The sequence below is a fragment of the Lynx canadensis genome, chromosome C1 (genome assembly GCF_007474595.2).
Source record: "Lynx canadensis isolate LIC74 chromosome C1, mLynCan4.pri.v2, whole genome shotgun sequence".
NCBI classification, from domain to species: Eukaryota; Metazoa; Chordata; class Mammalia; order Carnivora; family Felidae; genus Lynx; species Lynx canadensis.
In genome coordinates, this window is record NC_044310.1 from 133,794,074 (window position 1) to 133,816,283 (window position 22,210).

The window sequence follows — 22,210 nt, forward strand, 5'->3', positions numbered from 1 at the left end:
ATTTTTTTCTTATAAGATGGTGTCAAGAAAATGCAGAGGGGCAGAATAAGGCCCTTTCCCTAACCAATTCCCGTGAATACATTTTTTTAGTCAGTTTCAATCAGTGTACATATCATTTTATATTCGTTTTGTTTTGTTACTTTAATCAGTTTGCAAATCATTTTTGTGTTCTAGTTTAAATTCATATAAACATTAGCTTGTGCTCTGTTTTATTGTTGTTTCAACCAGTTTGCATACAATTATGCATTCTTTCAGCTTTTTTCATTTAAAGTTATATACATTTCAGTTTCTTTCTTTTTTTTTTAGCATCAGGTGCACCAAACTGAGTTGATTTTACTCTTCAGTGTGTGGCCTTTTATTATCATCATTCTGGGCAAGACCCCTAACTGGTTTTATTTTATTTTCAGCCTCCAATCCTCACTTCAGTCCCCTGTAGAATGTATGTTCATCAAATCCACTCTCTATATATTTATGTGGTTATATGTGTGGCATTCTAGCAAATAGTGTGTAGTTGTGTGTATGTGAATGTGCTCTAAGTTTCATAAGCCCTTTTGTGTTTTAAACTTCGTTCTGTTTCTTATTACATTTCTTCAGTGTTAGTGTCTGGACATGAATCTATATCTATATATTTAAAATGAGTTCATTTCTTCCAACTGCTGCCCATTTTGTCATTGTGTAAATACACCAAATTTAACTTAACCTCCCAGGAGTGGACACCTAAATTGTCCCTAACTCCTTCCATCTCAAACAACATTGCAATAAACCACACATATATGTCCCCTTATGAACCTGTTAGCCATTCTCTCTGGGGCCTGTACCCAGGAGTGAAGGATTGCTTGGTGGTAAGATACACACATCTATAAATCCATTGAATGCTACTGCCAGACTCCTCCCTGAATGAGTGCACAAGTTCACACTCCTTCTTCAAAGCAGAAGGGAACCTGCCCTGTATCATCTCATCACACAGCATTATATAACTCAGTTTTGCAAGTTGATGGCAATAGAATGTTACTACATTTATTTTTATTCCTCTCATTGGCATTTTAGTTGAGCATCACTTCATCTATTTTGAGTTAGTCATGTTCTGCCTTCTGAGAATTGCCTATGTTTCAACTTTGATGATTTTCTATTGACCTACTTACTTTGTTTTTGAAAGAACTCCTAATATGCTCCAGGTAGTAATACCTTGTCAACTTTAGACTTTGCAAATATCTCCTCCAAGTCTCTCACGGTCTATTTACTGTGCTGATCAAAGTCCTCAATGACCAAAAATCTTTAACTTTGATCCATATTGTTCCATAATTTTACTCTTGATTGTTTGTGGGGTTTGTTTTAGTCTTTTATTATACATGTTTTACCAGTTGAATTCTGTAGATATGGTCACCATGTTTAATAACATATACCAGGTTGATGGCACTATAATATACCATACCATTCCTACACCTTTCTTTATTTGAATTTTAAGTTGATTCCAGTCTTATACTAAAATAGCTATAATTGGAGTAAAACTCCTATTGTTTGTCAATGTTTCTTTTATTTTTTAGGAGAAATGCTAACCCTGGAATACTTTGATTAAATCACATAACTTTTTTTTTTAATGTTACATATTGTCATATTGTTTGCTCAAAGTGTTGATATGTTTAATTGGCAACAAAATGGTCAGCTTAATCATAACCTTGAAAATTGTGTAGTTTTCATCCCATTGAAAATTTAGTAACTATTAAATAGTATACCATAGTTGCTATAGTTTGTATTTCTAATATAAATGTCTTTTTTTATTGACGTTTCCCCACTTATTAAAATGCTTTATATTTTGTTATACAGTTTAATTAATTAATAAGCAGTATTGCTAAACACATACTCTGTCCAGTACTTGGATAAATGCTCCACCAGTAATATTGAAATAATGCTGTGAGATAGGCTGTGTTACTATTTTACTTTCACTTGTACAAATGGAGAAAATTGGTCGCTGGTATTAGCCTCTCCTTCCTCCCAAATCTTATTGTATGTGTAGTAAGTATCAGATTTTAGCCCTGTCCTCTGAAGTAGGTTAGTGTTTTCTCTCTTGCTCGAAACTATTTGGAGCCAGGGAATAAGAACTGTCCGTTTAGTTCATACCATCAACAGTGCTAAGGGCTTCAATTATCACTTAGCAAACATTATTTTATTACTCTCTATAAAGTTTTCTACTCACAAATCCATGATAAGTCATCTACATCATGCATTGTATTTTTATTTTCCCTCTTTCCCCTCCTTTTCCTTTTTGTTTAGGTTCCCTCTTTCATATATTTTCTCTTTTTCTCTAGGAAGAGTTTAACCACTCTCTGACTATGAATAAAAGTGGGTAACAGAAAGGAGAACTCATTGACTATATCTGACATTCATAAAGGGCCGTAAATTTAGCTTATCCTGAAATGGGGTGCCATAAATTACCATGTGATACACAGGCAAGATTGAAAGTTGAATACATGTAGCATTCAGCTTTCATTTTTTTAATTGTTTACACTGAAAATGCGGTTTGTTTTTCTGGTGATGTTTAAGAATTTCTTCATTTTGGGACTTCCATCTCTGAAAGGAAGTATCCCAGGCCTCTCTGCAGCTCTGGGAAACCCTAGTGAAAAGCTCCTTTCAATACTTCCATGTACAGAAGGCACCTGACAGAATGGACACTACCTCTCCATCTACACCTGTCACTGTCACTTCATGCCTGCACTGTCAGCAGCATCTCACTTGTGCTCTGTACATCTTATCGCATGTAGCTGGTCCCTGTTCTGCTTTTGAGACCTTTGTTTTTGTTTTGTTCCCTCTCTTTTTTTTTCTTGAACAATTGTTTCTCAGAAGAGACTTTAGAACATGATGCTAAAGTACCCTGCTAATGTGAACTTATTTGTTCTTTACCACTTTCTGCTCAGGATCCCCATAAATTCTTCCAGGCTGAATTGTCTTTTTCTCTTTTCAAGTTCAGTAGTGAGGACTGGAGGGAAGATTTGGATAGTACAGAATACAGAAGTTAATTTGTAAAAGTTTTCTTTAGTTTTAAAATTTCCACTCTATGCTGTAATTTCTAACATCTGATAACTCTTCGAATATATCAAGATTTCACATTTCTTGTAATACTGACAGAGATGTGTGTGTTTATACGTCTGTGTTTCTTTGGCCCGCTTTTAACAGTGGCGATGTACAAGAACTTAGACTATGAGAGAGAAGAAATAATTTCCTAACCTACCAGTTTGAGAATGAGTAGGAACATTTAACAGTGACCAAAGGATTTTACGGACGGTCAGGGATACTGGCATAAATCACTTTCATTCCTGCCACTGTGGGGAATCATGTCAAATCCAGTGGGACCAAGTCAGATAAAAAGGCATGTGGCCCAAAGAGAGTCTGAAATTGATGAAGCTATCTCATGTATATTTTCCTCTGACTTTTGGTTGGCCATCTGTCATTACCTAAAGGAGGCATAGGAGAAGTGAGTGTAAGATATAAAACAAATGCATGTGTTAAACCTGAGCTCAGGCTAACAAAGTCTTACAATGGTAATAAATATTTTAAGCACTATCCAGCCTTCTTCAGATAAGCAGTTACAAAGTTGCTGTTATTATGTGCTGCCACCTGGTGTCCATTTTGTAGAATGCAAAGAGTTTTCCCCCGCGCTGATGCCTGTGCTGTTTTTGGGTTTTGGGGGATTTCACCGCCAGCTCTGCCCTGCCTCTGCCTCACGTCCTTTCACAACTGAGGATTTGTTCTAGGAAAATTTTGTAAAGTGTCTCACTTGTATAAAATGTCGCACCAATTACATACATGTAAATAATTGTCATTCAAATTTAGTTCTTCCTCCTTTTAATTGTGGTAAGCACCACTCCCCACCTTTGGCATGATTTGTGCTTTTGCCAAAAGAAAATAAACATAAATACTTGCATTTCTTGAGTCACAATCTGTCTCCTGCACTGAATCACTAGTATCCATATCAGTCCCTCCCCTGATTGTTCTCCATACGTTTGTGGGGAGACTGTCCACCTATTCCTAGGACCTTTGACTTACTGAGGTTGAGTATTTCCTGAGCTCTGTGTCTTCCTTAACCTGAAGTCCATATCTAATAGGTTGGGTTTTTGTTTTTTTGTTTTTTGTTTTGTACCTCTGTGTGGAGAAATAGAAAAGAATGCCCTTCCAGTTAAGATGGTGAAATCATGAGGCACTAATTGGCTCCCAACAATGGATAAATTTACCTGCTAGCCATCATGGGAAGGTAGGGAATAAAGGACCCGCAACATCCCAGGTCAGGCTAAGAAGTGGCCTCACTCCAGAGAGAAATACATTTAAGTACTTGTTTGACAAAAGTTCTTTTCCTTCCTTTCTCAGAGCCTATTATAAGGCTCTCCACAGACATGCTCAGAATGACTAATGGAGAGTTGCATGACACCTGCTCTAGAGACCACTAGACAGCACAGTGAATGGGGCCTTCAAGGTCTGAGACACCTGGCTCGAATCCCATATTTATGACTTCTATACCTTTGGGTGAGATGCAGACTCACTAATCTTCAGTGTCCTCATCTGCAATATGGGGGTATCACCCACCTCCCAGTGCCATGTGGAGGCTTTGTTTCCATGTTTATTGCCTGTCTCCCCCTGAGACCTCCCCTTGAGGTGTCTCTTATTTGCCTTTATGTGTTCAAAGTTTATTTATTTATTTTGAAAGAGAGAGAGAGAGAGAGAGTGCGCAAGCAGGGGTGGGGCAGAGAGAGAGGGAGAGAGAACATTTCATAACAGCTCACAGCTGTCAGTGCAGAGCCTGATGTGGGGCTTAAACCCACGAGCTATGAGATCATGATCTGAGCTGCAATCAAGAGTCAGACGTTCAATCGACAGAGCCAACACAGGCACCCCTGTGGCCTTTATATATTCAGTTCTTGGAATTGTGACAGTTGTGTGGTGGATGTTCAATAGAACTAGTGACTGACCTTGTGATTTAATTACTCAACACATACAACAAAATACCAGGTGTGATACCTAGCACAGAGCGGGGACAATGCATGCATAATAATAGCTCACCTTATCGACACACCTCTGCAAGTCAGAAAGACCTCTAGGGAAAATTCAAGTATTTCCAGTAGAATTATAAATTAGAAAAAAAATATATAGTAAACCAGAATCTTTAAATAGTTATTATTGTTGTTTCTTTAATGCTAGGAAAGACATATCAAAACACTAGGAAACTAAGGAACAGAGAAGAGAAATACAGGAGGGTGGTGCTTTTGTAGACCTTGTTAGTGAATAACAGCACACATTGAGCAGGAAAAATCTAGATGTGTGACCTTCCTGAAATTTGAGAGTCCATATATATTCTTTTGCTCAAAAACCTTTAATAAACACCTACCAAATGTCGGATAATGTGCGCAGAAGTAGAAAAGCTGTAAGAGGTTAGGGATGATGTCTTGTCTCTCTGGAGGAGATGGGGGAGTAGAAGGACTTTCTCTCCATTTTGAAAACTGTTTCATCCTTAAAGGGTCTATTTTAAAAGTCTCATCAGACACTGAAAGACTCAACCTGTTCTGGCTAAGCCCTCAAAGTTTGCAGGAGTAACTCGCTTCCTGAGTTGTCTGTCAATACACTGAACAATAGAACCTATAAGCATTTGATTGCATAGAGAAAGCATTAAAAGTTCAAGCCAGGGCAAAAGTTTGCCACTTGACTCTTTTCACGACTCTCTCCAGAGCTGACAATGCCGTCCAAGTGGCTCCTGTGTTACAGTCATGAGGTGAGAAAGCTCTTCAGCTGATATTCTGAGAATTACGGGCAGCAGAGGCCAAAGCTACCAGATGGTGTATGGACCAGATATTGTAAGGAAAATGGTCAAGTCCCCAGAGTACCTCATTCATAGAGTCAGGTTCCAACTTAAGTCAGAGGTTAAAAGGTGTGCCCCTTATGTGAATTGTCAGCCACTCCTAGACTGGAGGCTTTGACTCACTTCCTGTTTTTTGGTCTTCACAGAGTACAGATGAGTCTGCTCATCACAGACCAGAATAATTCCCCAGCAGAAAAGATACAGATGCCACTGTTAGGTGCCCTGCTTCCAGCTTCTTTTGAGGAGTTGAATGGTCCATCCTTTAAACCAATGCAACTTCTAAGGGAAGGAGAGAGTTTGGAAGTGGCAGGTCTGTGCTCTGTCCTTCCAATTAGGGTCAGGTAAAGTAGTTCATGAGGGAGCCTACATGGCTCCTACTTTGTCACAGGCTATGCACACTAGGTGTCACAATGTGAGCATTTCAAACAAAACCGTGGTGAAATCTGACATTGACAATCTTCTTAACCAAGTTAGTAATGCTTAATCCTTAAAAAAAAGACAGCATAAATTAGTGAATAGATTACAGGCTTCAAATCAGAGAAACTGGGTTTGACTCTAAATCTAAGTGGCCTTAAGTGAGTTACCTAAACTCTCTGAACCTCATTCTCTATATTAATAAATGGACATATTAGTATCTTCATTATCTTTTTTGTGAAACTCAACCTCTACTAGGCAATCAAACTTTAGTAGGTACTCAAAATAATTTATGCTAATTTTTATTTTAAAGAGATACTGGAAAAAAACTGAAATGATATGGGGGCATCTAAAAGGTTGACAACAGCATTTCTTCTTCCTTTTGAAATAAAGTTAAGCAAATTGAAACAATCTTCACTTTTCTTCTAATACCATAGACACATTGTAATTTATAAATTCAAAACGAAAGTGTCAGGGCAATTCATAGCACCAAGGTTCCAAGACCTGCCGTTCTTACCCTTCCAGACTTGTTCATCAGATTCACCGACCAAGGAACATTTCATAACAGTTCAAAGTTCTAACAGAGAACCGTGAGATAATTGAATTTCATGCAACTTCATTTCTAACCAGTTCCAGTTCTGAGTTTAAGGAAGGGAAGAGTAATGCCAACACATTCTGTAAACGATCAACATCTGAAACAGATTCAAATCAGAACCATTTATCCAGGGCTTGCTATAGACTGGAAACAAATAAGGTATAGTATCTCCCTGCCATGAGATGAAAAATATAGTGGGAAATATAACAGGCAGGTTAAATATGGGTTCCATCAGTCTGAGGGTGTTCCATATTCCCTGATCACATACTGTCAAAATAAGGGGTAGAGATAAAAGATGCCCGGTGTAGGCCAGCAGTCCTTCCAATGTTTTTCTTTTCTCTTTATGGGGTCATCTAATATTATGACCTGCATAGAGACAAGGCTATGGCTGCCCCACTCCATTTTGCTGCTACTGGAACCCAAAAGGAGAAGTGGGTTTTAGGGGAAAAGAGGGGAAAAGTCTTTGTGGCTTTCTGTGTGTGTGTGTGTGTGTGTGTGTGTGTGTCCCCACCTTTTTCATTGTTTGGTTGAAATGGTAGACCCATTTGAAGACAAGTGGGTCCAAGAACATAAATGTTCATATTTTCATGTTAGAAAATACATATTGTTTGTTTTGTTTCTGTTTATCATTTTTTTTTCTTTTTTCTTTTTTTTAACACAATGGTGTATGGTTAGGAAAGTTTAGGCATGTAAGAGCAATCTAACCTTGGTGTAAATATTAACTTTACTGAATTCAAAGCTGTCCTTTCAAATCAAACCCCTAAATTCTAAGAAGCAAGTGGAAATAAATTACACAAAGATCGTGAATGGTCATTTTAAACATATTTTTGTGTAGGTTTCTATTGACTTGAATAAAGTCTCTCTATAAACTTACTTTCTACCACTTTCATAAAACAAATTCAGTTCTTTTGAAATGAGTGTTAGAGCAAACTGCAGCAATTGATAGAACAGATAGAAACTTAGGTATATTAACCTCCTTCATATTTTACTATCTAAAAAAGGTCATTCTTCATGACACAAATGCACACATATAATTACTGAAGTAATACATGTTCAGTGCAGGATGTTTGATAAACACCAAGAAATACAAAGGAAAATCAAAAGCAGTGATTTTACCACCTGATTTAATTATTGTTATTTCCAGCTTTTCCTCCCTGTGCATAAGTTCAGCAAATATGTAGGTGGTGACTCCTCTGTTCAAGGCACTGTGCTGGCCACTTGGGGATACTTCCATAAGCATGAAATACTTTCTATCATTTTGAGGCTTTTTTTAGAATGGTGGGAATGGAGGTGAAATATACAAAAATTATTTTTTATCATAAGTGCTGTGTGAGGAAGTAATGGAATGCATTTTAGGATGTAATATTTTAACTTCTGATGAATGAGAATCATCAGAAGAGGCTCAGAGGAGGGAATACAGTCTTAGGCAAATACACAGTGTGGTGTTATAAACTATATATTGTATTATGATCTTTGTTAAAACCTTCCCATATCAGTATTCTTTTACAGCATAGGATTCATTTTCCATTATAAGAATCTATTATATGCAATTTATGCAACTAATCTTTTTAAATATATTTTAGGTGCAGAATTAAGAAATAATGGGGCACACTTCATTCTTGTGCACACAGCCTTACCCACTTATGAGATGACTTCTTTAGTATAAACTTAAATTCATAGGAATGGACTTGTTTAGTCAAAAGACAAACACATTTCAAAAGATTTAAAAAAAACAAACGTATTGCCGGGGTGCCTGGGTGGCTCAATCAGTTAAGCCTCCCACTCGATTTCAGCTCAGGTCATGATCTCACAGTTCTTGGGTTTGAGCTCTGCCTTGGGCTTGGTGCTGACAGTGTGGAGCCTGCTTGGGCTCCCTCTCTCTCTGTCCCTTGCCCCACTCTCTCTCTCTCTCTTTCTCAAAATAAATAAACTTAAATAAAACATATTGCCAAATTCACTCCAGAAAAATATGCTTGTGTGCCCTCCCATCAGAATTGTATGGGAGAATCCATTTCTCCACACTCTCAGTAACCCTTGGTGTTATTTCTTGCCAAATTGATTGTCAAGGAAGGAAAAAGCATTTCACTCTTTTTATTTGCATTTCTTTGATTTCCAGTGAGATTCAACATTAAAAGAATATTTTGAAGTAGGTAGTGACACATTAGCTGGTTAGTTTTTCAGATTCTGAAATATACTGAAGCAATGAGGAGAAGTAACAATAAAGGCAGGGGTTCTGATTTCTGTTTTTACCCTGCTATTTTTAGCTTGCTGTGGAAACAAAGACTGTGAAGGGGGACATGGATACACAAATATTGGAGTTTTAGTACTTGAAAAAGAATTTGGGAGGAAATTCAAATTGAAAAATGTTTACTATAAATGCCATGATTTTTAAAAATTACAGAAGGTCCTTATTATTACCCAAATTCCGTACCACCTATAGATTTTAATAAAGAAAAGACTTTTATGAAGACTAATTAAAAATACAGTCTCTACTCATTTCAAATGTTGCTTATGTAATATCTATGAAGGATTTCCTCAAATGATAATGCTTTTTTATCCTTTTTTATTTTCCTAAGGAAAAACTGGTCTACTTCCTGGATCGTTCTTTCTAGTCGAAAAATTGAATTTTACAAAGAATCTAAGCAGCAGGCTCTGGCTAACATGGTAGGTAGCTCTCTGTTTCTGCTATTATCATCTTCACCGAAATGTTATTGAATTAAAAGTTTGGTTTCATCAGAAATCACACTAGAGCCTCCAAGCTCCCAACAACTGAAAGCAGATGGAGGAAATGACTCAATAAACTTTTAATCAGATGAAGGGAAAATAGAACTTAGTGTCTGTTTTATTAAGTGGTGCATTTGGAGAATAATCACAAAATGAGATGGATGGTGAACAGCTATCTAGTAATGTGAAGGTAACACTTTAAATTAAGGTGCCATTTATAAATGCTTTATTCTTATTTATGAAATGATCACTAAATGCAGCTACTTGCTCAAATAATGTATTATAAAGTATGTTATAAAATGCATTAGTAATAAATGCTTAACGGATGAGACTATGGGAAGCTGTTTTAAAGAATATTATAAGACGTAAATCCTATTAAACCATGTATGTGCATCTTTAATACATGAATTTAAGTTGTTATCTAGCATGCTGTAAAGTGCTTCATACATTAATAAATAATAGTAAACTGTTTATAAATGGCACCTTAATATAGGGTGTTACCAATGAGGAAACACTCTAAGTTAACAAAGTGATTTTTTATCTTAGTCTAACTGCGACATTCACTATATCCAGCTAACCTTTCTGAATATTTCTGACTCCATCTAATGGAGCTAATACAATTTCTGTAACCCATAGTTATTACAAAGTGAAATTTGTAGGGTTTCTTTATTGTACCTGGAGGAGGGCCTCCCATATGCCCACGGCAATTCGATGGTGACAGTGAGTAGGAGCAATTCTGAGTGAGTCACTGGGGCAATTCAAGCTCACAACCTTGCTGCCCACACACCAGAGCTGCCATGTGATACGGGAGACGGTGGGCAAGCAGCATGTCTCACAGCCTCCCGATTAGGAAGGACGCCGGGCAGGAACAAACCTGCCATACCCCATCGGCCTGATGGGTGGCAGAGAGAGGGGTCGCCTGGCAGGAGTCAACCGCAATAAACTAATTTGTATTTGGCAGGTAATAAAACGCTGGAAAGTTCTTTGCTTTCCAGCCACTAGTCTTGTTTGCTATGTAATCCTCTTTAAATAGGAAATAGAAAATCATTTGCTAGGAGATGTTTGTTTGTTTTTAAATAGAAGAGCAAAAGGTAGCATTTGGCTTGTCCCTGATAATCACAATAGACTTTATCCCCAAGTGGCCTGCTGGTTTTGGAGTCTTGGTGCGGTCCAATCTGTAAACTAATTATAAATAAATTAAAAATGTATCTCGGTCGTTTGTGTTTTTAATTTAAACTGTCTCAGAAATTTGTTCTAGGCTTTTGTTTTGTTTTTATTTGGGGCCTACAGTAAGGTTGAGATAATCTTTTTAAGAAAAATAAAGTACCCCTAAAGGCCAGGCACAAAACACCTCCTATCCACTCACAGGGACTTTGTCTTCCCTTTGAATGAGTTCTAAGGGGGGAGTCAGGAAGGGAGGAAAGTCACTTGTCTGGCAGGTTGAGCTGCCGAGATGATCTTCGTCCTGCTGGGTGAGAAGAATTCCACCTGAGCCGGAGTTTATGTGAATGTTCTGGGATGACGGGAGAGATTAGATTAGATTCCACATTAAAGCTTTGGTTTATTTTTATCTTATATTTTAATCTCCTTGTACCAGTACCAGGAAATATAATTATCAGCTACTTAATTTTATACAGGTGAAAGAAAACTTTTCAAGTCAGCTCGCTAATCGCTAATCGATTGCATGCCTCCAGTTCAACCTTCAGAGTTGTAAACTGACAATAGATTTTACTTTTAGAAGACGTTCGTTAACGTTTTTTGGCAGCCCCTATTTATTACTTCTGGCCCCATTTTCAATGCTCTTATGGTTTCTCCCAGGCACTCGTCTTCAAAGTGAATTCAGGGCAGGAACTAACTGTGTTTTGTGGTAACGGGGAAGAGAATTACAGATTCATGTTTGTACTGCATGAATTGTCGTGCTAGTCAACTTCTTGGATACATTTCTAACCAAGTATTAAAGGCCTAGTGGGATAGCCCACATTTACCAATTCCAGTCTCAGAGAAACGATATGATGATTGCCAGGCCTTGATTAAAGATGCTGTGGTTTCATTTTGAAAGAGATTTACGCTCAAATTTCTGAATTTTCCTTGCACCCCCTTACACATGTCCTGGTATTGTTCATTGTGCTTCTGGGAAAAAGTCTGTCCTTTCCTCCAAGGGGTCAGTAGAAACAGACTGAGTGAGTGCAGAATGTGGTTTAAGAGAGTAAATGGCATTTTAATCTTTATAGGAATGATCTTTGAATGTTAATGCAGTGGTAAGACAAAGCAGCAAAGTAGCTAGGAGCAGGGCTTTGAAGTTCAACCACAGCGGACTTCATTCCAGTCTTGCTGCTTAGGAGCTGACAAAATCATTCGACTTCTTTGTACTTCAGAGTCCTCATCTGTAAAATGGGGATAGTGATATCTGCCAACAGAATTAAAAGGGAATGGAATTACTTAACAAAAGAAAAGATTAATAGTAGCTATCAATTAATTATTATTGTCTAATATAGTATACTCTATTAAAATATATATATTCTATAGTACATAATACAGGACATAATATAATTTTACCATATTTTTACATCGTATGGATTTTGTGCTTGAACTGATACGGACATGTATAGAAGAGAAAATAATGACATTAACTCAAGGACCATCAGCATGTACAGTCTCCAAAAAAGGAACTATGTATCCCTAGGCGGTGTAAATGGTGTGTCTGATCACTGATAATTCTGAAAGAGAAGCCATTCCTCCATTTGGGGCTCTAGGTGTTACCTCTTGCATGACCATATATATTTTCCTGGGGCCCTCGCCTTCCTCCAGTGGCTCTTTCCCTGTGACTTTCACATTTAATACAGCGTGTCATAAAGCATGCCTGATCCCACAGTCCATGTTTGACTATCTTTCTTGCTGAGGTTCTTTCAGTCTATAACTAGCTCAGATTTGTATCAAAAGCAGCCTTTTCCTGGAAATAGACACAGAATCATTTCACTGGTGTGTGTAAATTAGAGATTCATAGGTTCTGGGTCCTCAGTGACCTGTTCAAGGAAAAAGAGGACTGACTTATTCTGTTTTGTTTGTTTGTTTTTAATAAGGACATTAAAGAGTAATCTAGTGCTTAACTACCACTGTCACTTTCTAGTAGAAAGGGCATCAAAAAATGTCCCAATCCCAAATCGAGGGAAGACAAAACCTCAGAATGAAATACAGTCTTTACCAAAATGGGAAACTACCCTTCTTCTATGTCTATATACACTGTGTCTGTTTTGTTCACTTCATCTCTGACCAGAGAAAGTTTGGTCAAGACTGGCCAGCCCTCCTGTGAGCCAGAGCATTTGAAAACAACTGGTGTCCCTACATCTGGATTTCCTGAATTATGAAGAAGAGGATGATGCTCATATTCTCATAGATTTTTTTTATATATATTCTGCTTTGTAACTTACCTTATATTTGTTAACTATTGTCATTGGAAAATACTACAGGAACCACTTTTAGCGGAATGTATAACATATATATGTGCATATTTTAAAAGTTAATCAAACTCCTGCATAACCTTCACTCAAATGAAGACATGGACTCTTTCTGCCCTCCAGAAGCCCCACCCCCTGCCATTTATCTCTATATCATCCAACCTCTTCCCTTCCTACAGAGTTAAACTGCATTTTAGCTATTATTAAATACTTTTTCATTCTTTCCCCACCTGTACCAGCTGTATATATAGCCCTTAAGAAATGTGGTTTACTTTGTCTGGTTTTGAATTTACATAAATGGAATCACAGTATATGCCTTTTTTGTTTCTTGCCTTTTTCTCTAAATATGTCATGCTTTTTCTTTCTTTTTTTATTTTTATTTTTTATTTTTTTGCACTGATCAGAGTGATGTACTTTGCACTTTGTTTCTGTTTTGCTAGTGGCTTGCCTAGGATTGCATCATTGATACCTAGCAAAGACTAAAGCTAATCAAATCCCTTATCGTCTTCCAAAATATTACCTTAGTATATTTTTATTTATTTATTTTTTAACGTTTATTTATTTTTGAGAGAGAGAGAGACAGAGGGAGAGAAAGACAGATCATGAACATGGGAGGGACAGAGAGAGGGAGACAAAGAATTGCAGGCAGGCTCCATGCAGTCAGAGCAGAGCCCCACAGGGGGCTTGAACCATGAACTGTTGAGATCCTGACTTGAGCTCAAGGTGGGGCTCAAACTCATGAATGGTGAGATCATGACCTGAGCCAAAATCAAGAGTTGGATGATTAATAGACTGAGCCAACCAGGTGCCCCTAGCTTAGAATATTTTAACACACCTATCCTTTTCTCAACACATATGCTATTGTTGTCTGGTATTTTAATTCTTTATTTTGTTTTGTTTTGTTTTTTTAACACCACCAGATATTATTATTTTTATAGAGTCAATGTTGGTTTATATTTGACCAATATTTGCCATGTTCCTTGCCATTTACTTCTTCCTTCATCTTCCACCTTCCTTCTAGGATAACCCTATATTCTGAGAAATCCCTGTAGAAAGGGTCTTGTAATAACAACCTTTCGCAGTGTTTGCTTGTTTCAAATGTTCCTATTTCTCCCTCATTCTGGTAATATATATATTCTCTCTGGATATAGAGTTTTGATTTGGTAGTTATTTTCTTTTAGCACATAAAGTTGTTATTCCAACCTTTTCTGTCATCTATTATTGTGATCAAGAAGTTACCTTAGTCTAATTGCAGTTATCTGGCTACTCATGATATTTTTATTATTACCTTTGTTTTTCCACAGTTTTATTCTTCCTGTATGGATTGTTGAGCCTCTTGAAGTTGTTTTTAAGTATCATTAATATATTTTAGAAAATTATCAGCTATTATTTTCAAGTGAAGCTTTTTAAAAATATTTTCTCTTATATTTTTCTATGCCTCTAGTTAAACCTACATTTAGAGGCTTCCTACTCTATTTTCCACATTTTACATTCTATTTTTAATCTTTTTGTCTTTCTGAACTGCATTTCAAACCACTTCCTTTGATTTATTTTCTGATTCTTTAATCCAATCACCTTTTTTTGATAAACATCTTTATTTCAATTATTATAATTTTTATTTCTAGAGAAAGCTTTTTTGTTTACTATGTCATTTGTTATAGTTGTCATCTGCAGATATTTTTCAGGCTCCCTTTTATTTTGTTAAAATTATTATTATTTTTTTTTTTTAAATTTTTTTTTCAATGTTTATTTATTTTTGGGACAGAGAGAGACAGAGCATGAACGGGGGAGGGGCAGAGTGAGAGGGAGACACAGAATCGGAAACAGGCTCCAGGCTCCGAGCCATCAGCCCGGAGCCTGACGCGGGGCTCGAACTCACGGACCGCGAGATCGTGACCTGGCTGAAGTCGGACGCTCAACCGACTGCGCCACCCAGGCGCCCCTATTTTGTTAAAATTAAAAGGCATGGTTGTTTTATATGTCTTGTGATTTAACATCTGAAGTCTGCATCAGTCTGTTTCTGCTGCTTCTCATTCCGTTGCTGTTTCCTTGTGTGTCTGGTTATTTTTGACTGTGTGCTAATCATTTAGTCCTGGGATAAATGTGTCCTGCTCCAGAATATTTTGCATTTTTCTCAAAGGGTCTGGGACACTCCCAGTGATTGATTAGCTCAATCTAAGTTAACAGGTTAAAACTCAAAATTTGTACACATAATAGGAGAGTTACAACTATGCTACTTCTCGGGGACAGAATTATTTTTCATTCTTCCTTTTTTTTTTTTTTTTAATTCTGTCACATTGCTCATCTACAAAGACAGTTTTCTTTATAATCCCTTAAGTTGGAGAAAGGGAACAAATTTAATATTGTTTCTCCTTTATTCTTTCATAAGACTGCAGGCAGCACCTTTTCCATTATTCTGTGGAGTCAATTGACCAAAGTTCAGGTGTACAGTATAAGCAAATGCCCTCAGGCAAAGAGCAGTTATGTTGATCTGATGTTCAGCTTTCCTCTCTGCGTTCAGATTCCCATTTTCCAAAAATAATTACCCTAGCAGTTTACCACTATCTTATCAACCTTTCAATTTTTTAAAGGTGATTTTAAACAGAAATATTTTATCCAGCATTTTTCATTGTTTTCAGTGGAAAGTTGATCTAAGTAGCTTAGTTTCTCATTTACAATCTACCTCACTTTCACTTAAATATGCATTTGGTTAATCAAGTTTGTGCTATTTATATAAGCCTGGTAGGAAAAGACTTCATAAGAATATGTATTGAAATCCTACAATGAACAGCTTGCTCATTAGGGCTACATATAAGGCATAGAGATATAATCAAGATATAGTCTTTGCTTTATAGCTTCTTTGCCAAAAAATAGGGTGAGATGAAATAAGAAACATAAAAGAGTTTTTCTGAGATTTAAAGGAGGGAGAGCTCACATCTGTGAAAGATTTGAATTGGGCCTTGAAGGATGGTTATAATTTCAATATGTGGAAATTTGTGGGCAGGGAATTCCAGGGAATTAAAAAATATGAACGATGACATGAAACTGAGAATCGGCAAGGTCTGTGTGCTAAAAAGAGAAATGAGATTTTGGTTTTCTTGTTTGTTTGTTTTGTTGTTTTTATTTTTGTTGGAAAAAAAGGATTAAAAACCATACCAAGGGCTGGGGATTTGCTACAGGGGCACATCTCTAAGAAGGTGTGTCAGTGTTTTCCAGATACCTTCACCCTAGAATAACAGATCTTTTAATAAACACATACTGAACAGAAGTATGATCCAAGTGTTATGTGTCTTAAAAGGACAAGGTCTATCATGGAAAAAGGCAAGAGAAGAAGTTCATTCTTCTAGGATCATAGCTTCATCCCATTTAGTCCAAGAGAAAAAAAATTGCCTCAAAAGACATCTTTATTATTTGCTTTACCTGTTTAAAGAAGTCCCAAAGAAACAAGAACTGTCAGTTTGATTTATCCTCTGAGGACTGGACTCACACCCCTTGCATGTTTCAGGTACACTTATCTATTTTAGAGTCACTGAAGTATTTCAATCAGTTCCAGCACTTCAAGTACAATTTGCCACCTAAGTACCTGCTGTGCTTTGTGATTGTAGAGCTTCTGCTTGATATGGACTGGAACATGACTCTAGCCATGGAATGTGACAAATACATATTCCTGGCTAAATATACATATATATATGATAGACTGCCTCATGAGGAAAAAAAGCTTTCTAATATAGAGCACAAATTCATTTTTTTATTCTACAAAGAATTGACAACTCCTAACAGGTATCACACAACGTGTTTTTAAACCCTGGAGATATCAGATGAGTAATACATGATCGCTGCACTTAAGGTGCTTATAGTCTGATAGAGGAGACAGAAATTGTATGTAGGTTTATTACAATAAAACATAACTAAAGTGATAAAAATATTTAAAAAACATGGTGGGGAACCATAGGTCTAGCTATAGATAATCCTTGCTCAGGGAAATGCTTCTTCCAAGTAATGCTCAGCCTATATATCTCTCCACCGTTCATTCTACAAAATCACTGAGAATCCTTGATATTTAAGCCACTATGCTAGGTATTATGAAACATACAAAAATGAATCAGAATCAAATCTTTCCCTTGAGGATCTAGAAACAAATAGAAAGTATGCCCATAAATCGAGTAATTGTAGTGAAAAAATGGACATGGATAGTTGCTCAAAAATGGCATGAATAGAGGCATGAGTTAATTTTATAGTAGCTCAGAAAAGAGAGATTGCTTCCAACTGGAAAAGATTCTAAATATATCTGTCAAGGAAGTGAGAGTTGGGCATGTTTTTGAAGGATGAATAGGATTTCAAGGCAAAAGGGGGTGAAAAGGACATTTTCTGTAGAAATAAGGGAGTAACCAATGATAAAATATAGGAAATTAATTCCTTTACTGATTATACAGATATGTGTTGATCTTTCGTCTTGCCCTGTGCACTGCATGCTAGTCATTGTTCTTGAAAATGATTCCTGGAGGTTCCCTGAGGCCTAGGGTAGACGTGCCTTAGACCAGACTATTTTGTGTTTCTTCTATGAGTTTCCAGGATGCACCACCAGTGGAAGAATTGCCTCAAAATAAGTTGAGGAACAGCACTGTGGAACAGCAGCACTGTTTCATTAGAAAGTCCATGTAGAACCAACTCATGAAAGATCTTGAACAGGACTGTGAAAAGAGATAATTTCATTCTGTAAGCACTCTGGAGCCCTTTGTAACCAATACTAACTGTCCTTATATTAAGACAGATTCAGAGTTTTCACAGATAGGCTTAAGGAATTAAGATATAGTTTTTTCTGCTTTAAATTTTTTTAATGTTTATTTATTTATTTTGGGGGTGGGCGGGTAGTGGTAGAGACAGAGGGAGAGAGAGAATCCCAAGTAGGTTCCACTCTCAGCATGGAGCCGGACACAGGGCTTGATCCCAGGACCATGAGATCATGACCTGAGCTGAAATCAAGAGCTGAATGCTTAACCAACTAAGCCACGCAGGTGCCCCTATTATTTTTCTACTTTTAACACAAAGAAGATAGGACTTATTAAATTATCTGAGAGACACGTTCTAAAACTCTGGTGCAATAGATGAGAGCCATAAGGCCTGTGCTTTTACTGACAAAGAAAATGGCAAAATGGCTAAGTTGTCATCGGTGGGGCCCAATGCATTTATTTAGTGAATCACAGGACATCTTCTCACTTAGAAAACACTTTAAAACCTCATATGTCTTGAACTTTTAATGATAATCTCTAAAGAAGTCCTAGTGTAAAGAAAGCAAGTAGGGCAATTCATCTAAGGAAAACTACGTATATCCTTCCCAAGAACATGGGTGTATCAGCACAGCAGTGAGCACCAGTAGAAAACCTGGACTTATTTTCCTGTGACTCCAGAATATATGTTGGTGTCATACCTACTAAAATAAACACACTGTGGAAAGTTTGTTTCTGATTTAAGAAATTTCTCCTGTCTCCACATCCATCAAAATTTAGACCAAGTGGACCTTACTCTCATCAGTCAGCTGTTTCTGTTATATTTATCACACAATGCTCACAAATCCTAGTTAACATAAACCTAGTCTGACATAAATTCAGAAGCATTATGAACATCTTAGGCCATATTTCTCCCCTAAAACTGTATGGTTTCAAAGCCACTATGTTCAATATGGAGCCTACATGTTGGTTGCACAGGTAACTTTTAAAATTTTTTTTCTCTATACACTGTACTGATAACTTTTATTTAGAGGCAAACATTGGCATATTTCACTTTTAATGACAGAAAACTTTTCCAAGGCACTTAGTAAACTATTAACTTTTTAAAACCACCCATTCAGCCATAACCTTGAAAGCAAAAAAAGAGCATTATAAAAGGCCTCATTAAAATAATTTGTTTACTTTTTTTAATATTGTTTACTTCCAATGCAAATAATGAACACAAGCATTAATTAAATAATGCAATACATCTAATGCTCATTCACTGTAGTATGGCTTTAATAACAAAATGGACTTATTTATTGGAGTAAAATGGTGTGATTTAGCAAAAAGATGAAAATAGTTCCAATCAGAAAGCTATTCATGAATTATTGAGTATTCTGTACAAAATGAATATGGAATTATTTTATCTTTGTGAAGTGAGCGTTGAGCCCTTATTCAGTCCCCTGCTCAAAAAGATCATAAACATTGGAGGGACAAACAATAGATCTACCAAACTTGGCCTAACGAATGCATTTTAAGTTTCTGTTTAATATTTTAATTCTCAGAATTACAGTGCTCTGGCAAAGATAGCATGGTTATTATTGGGGCAATTTGTAGTACAGCCACAGACTGCACTATCAAATGGCCTCATCATACCTTTAAAAATTAGAACAAAAATAATAGTCTGAAATCTGGAGGATGATGGGTGGAGATGGAGAGAAAGAAAGAAAAAGAAAGAAATTGAATTCTAGTGTTTTATTAGCATAAACACTATAAGGAAAAAAATGAAATCAAGTGATCGATATTACTATAAATGAAGCCATGTTCTCTGGTTATAATTCTCTCAAGATTTAGCCATTAACCACAATAAATTCTGTATCTTACATAATTTTTAATAACCACAAAAATCTATGAAATTGATAGGATGCTTTATAAATGGATAATAGCTTACTATCCAATAAACCTCACCTTAGGCTCTCTCAGAAAACTATTTTAATTATGAAGTTTGACTCTCTGTGGTTTATCATTTTGGTCAATGCAATACATCTGATTTAGAGTTTGCATTTCTCCAACATAAAATGGACTTGTAGTCCACAGTGCACTTTGAAATAAACTGAATATATATATTTAGTCTTTCTTAACAGTTCACTACTGAGTTGAAATGCTCTGGGAAGCAGTATACTATATCACGTAGAATAAGACCACCTGGACTGGGAATCCCAGGTTCACATTTTATTTGTTACCATAATCCTTGGATATTTCAACTGTAGTATGAGGTTAACAAGAGTCCTTATCTCATACAGTTATTGTGAGATTATGTGAGAAAAGTGATACAACTTGCTGGGCACATAGCAATGATAAATATTAATTATATTTATTATTATTGTTGTTATTATTACTATATGGAGGAATCGAGTATAGCAGTTAAGAGAAGAGTCTTCCGAACCTGATAGAATAGGATTCAGATGCCCTAATTGTCACTTAAAGGCAGTGTATTTACAATCCTCATCTTAATTTTTGTTAATATCAAGACTTCAGTTAGGGAAACACTTCCTGCTATCCAAATCCAATCTAAAATCTCTGCAGAACCTCATTTCTTACTCCTAAACAGGAAACAGTCTGAAACAGGTATTCTGGTCAGCTTTCTGCTACATGGTGCCTCCCTCATTTTCTGTTTTTGCCAACTCTTAGTGGCAGATGAGGGAAAGGTAGAGAGAATATGAGAAGGTCCCCATGCTTCTTAAAGCCGTAAGCCCAGAAGTGCCTCACATCAGTCTTGCTCACATCCCAGTGATGAGAGTGGGTAATGTGGCCACATGTTGGTGCAAAGGGGGCTGGAAATAAAACGGTGTTTCTGGCTGGTAAGCTGCTTCTCTGTGACAACTCAAGACTCCAGCACACATTCTGGTGTAGCACTATCCCTCTCTGCCACAAGGACCAATGATCTTAGCCCTTATTCTATAGGGAAGAAAGTGCAAATTAAGTGTCCAAACTTTATTTGGGAGGCGTGAATCCAGGGCATAGGTGGTGTGGCAAAAAAGGAAACGAGGCAGGAAATGATGGGGAAGAGTAGAGGAGCTGTGTCACCCAATGGCTGCTACTCTCCTGTGAACCTCAAACAGACTCAGAGAATCACTGGGCAGCTGTACCACTTGACTTAGAAAGAAGCTGCTGTTAGGTAGGCTCTCTGGAGAAAGCACGACACAGCGCATGGGAGGAAAGATGGGAGCTAGGAGAAGGAATTTATCTGCTATGTTTCATTCCATTTCCTGCTTCCCCAAGTTCACCACCCATAGTCTTCAATACCTGCATCATATGAACCCTGGCTGTACCCTGGGATGGCTTCTCAGAATGCCAGGTCCTATACTCTATAAAGTGGCATTTTATCTAAATTTGGAAGTGGATGAGGAGCCAAAAGCCTGTCGCACTCTGGAAGCCAGGAGGGAGGGCCTCCCATTCCAAGATGACTGGTCACCCTCAGGAAGTGGGACCAAATGGGTTCAAACGTTGCTAGTCATATGCAGAGACAGCTAAGGTAGACTGACTGGATGAGGGTCTGGATAAGGGCTCTGAGGGAGCATCTGAGGCACCACAAATGTGCCCCAGCTAGTCACCTTGCAGAAGCAAATAGTTTTTTATATAATGTAAATGTAACACAGTATCAGCATACAACAAAGGTAGTCTAAACAGAGACTATTGTATTTACTCTGGCAAGATTTTGATTTAGAATTAAATGCAATATCTGCTCATTTCTTGAAAAAGAGAGAATACTCTCTCCTCAAAAAACAAACAAAACAAACACATAGCATTCTAGCGCCCAAAGTCACCCACAAAGGTTGCTTTTCTGAAAATCTGGTTTGATTTGGTCTTGTATATACTGAGAAATTTCACTGTAGAAACAATTTCAGTTATTATTAACATCATTTATATTCATATACATAAAACTCACATCTTACAATCAAAGTATTGTCTTCTATGTTGACAGCAGCCATACTTTAGACATTAATAAGATCAGGTATCCATTCAGCACTCTTTCCTAAATCATTTTGTCCAAATGAGAATTTATAAGTGAGTTTTATCCTCCTCCATGAATGATTTTCCAGAATCAAAACCAGTTATGTGATAAAACTTAATTCCTCTAAACAGATTTTGTGTTTCATGTTTCAAACTGATAAGGACAATCTGAGTCTATATTCTAGAATAGCAATTAATCCAAAATAAAAAATGGTAGCTAATAACCTATTTCATAAAATCTGAGCTTTGCCTTTTTTTTGTAACCTCATCTAGTAATAAGGATGGGATAATCAGAGGTCCAGTGATTTGTTGCTTACACACATGCCCAGTCTTCCTCATGGAAAGTGCCATCAAGCAAAAGAGCATCTGGCCTTTGATATTTTCTTAATGTGCATTAAAAGGCCCCAAATTTCCCATAAAAAGTGGAAAATTTAATCCCAAAGGTTTAATCTAAGAG

General features: G+C 36.9%; 1 protein-coding gene across 2 annotated transcripts in view; it reads left to right on the plus strand.

The window, feature by feature from the left end:
• Window positions 1-22,210, plus strand: part of ARHGAP15 (Rho GTPase activating protein 15) — a 619,910-nt gene that overhangs the window by 90,743 nt on the left and 506,957 nt on the right. For both annotated transcript variants that reach the window (XM_030327812.1, XM_030327811.1), the window contains exon 5: window positions 9,428-9,515. In XM_030327812.1, coding sequence (XP_030183672.1) covers window positions 9,428-9,515 — 88 coding nt within the window. The remainder of the gene's footprint in view (window positions 1-9,427; window positions 9,516-22,210) is intronic.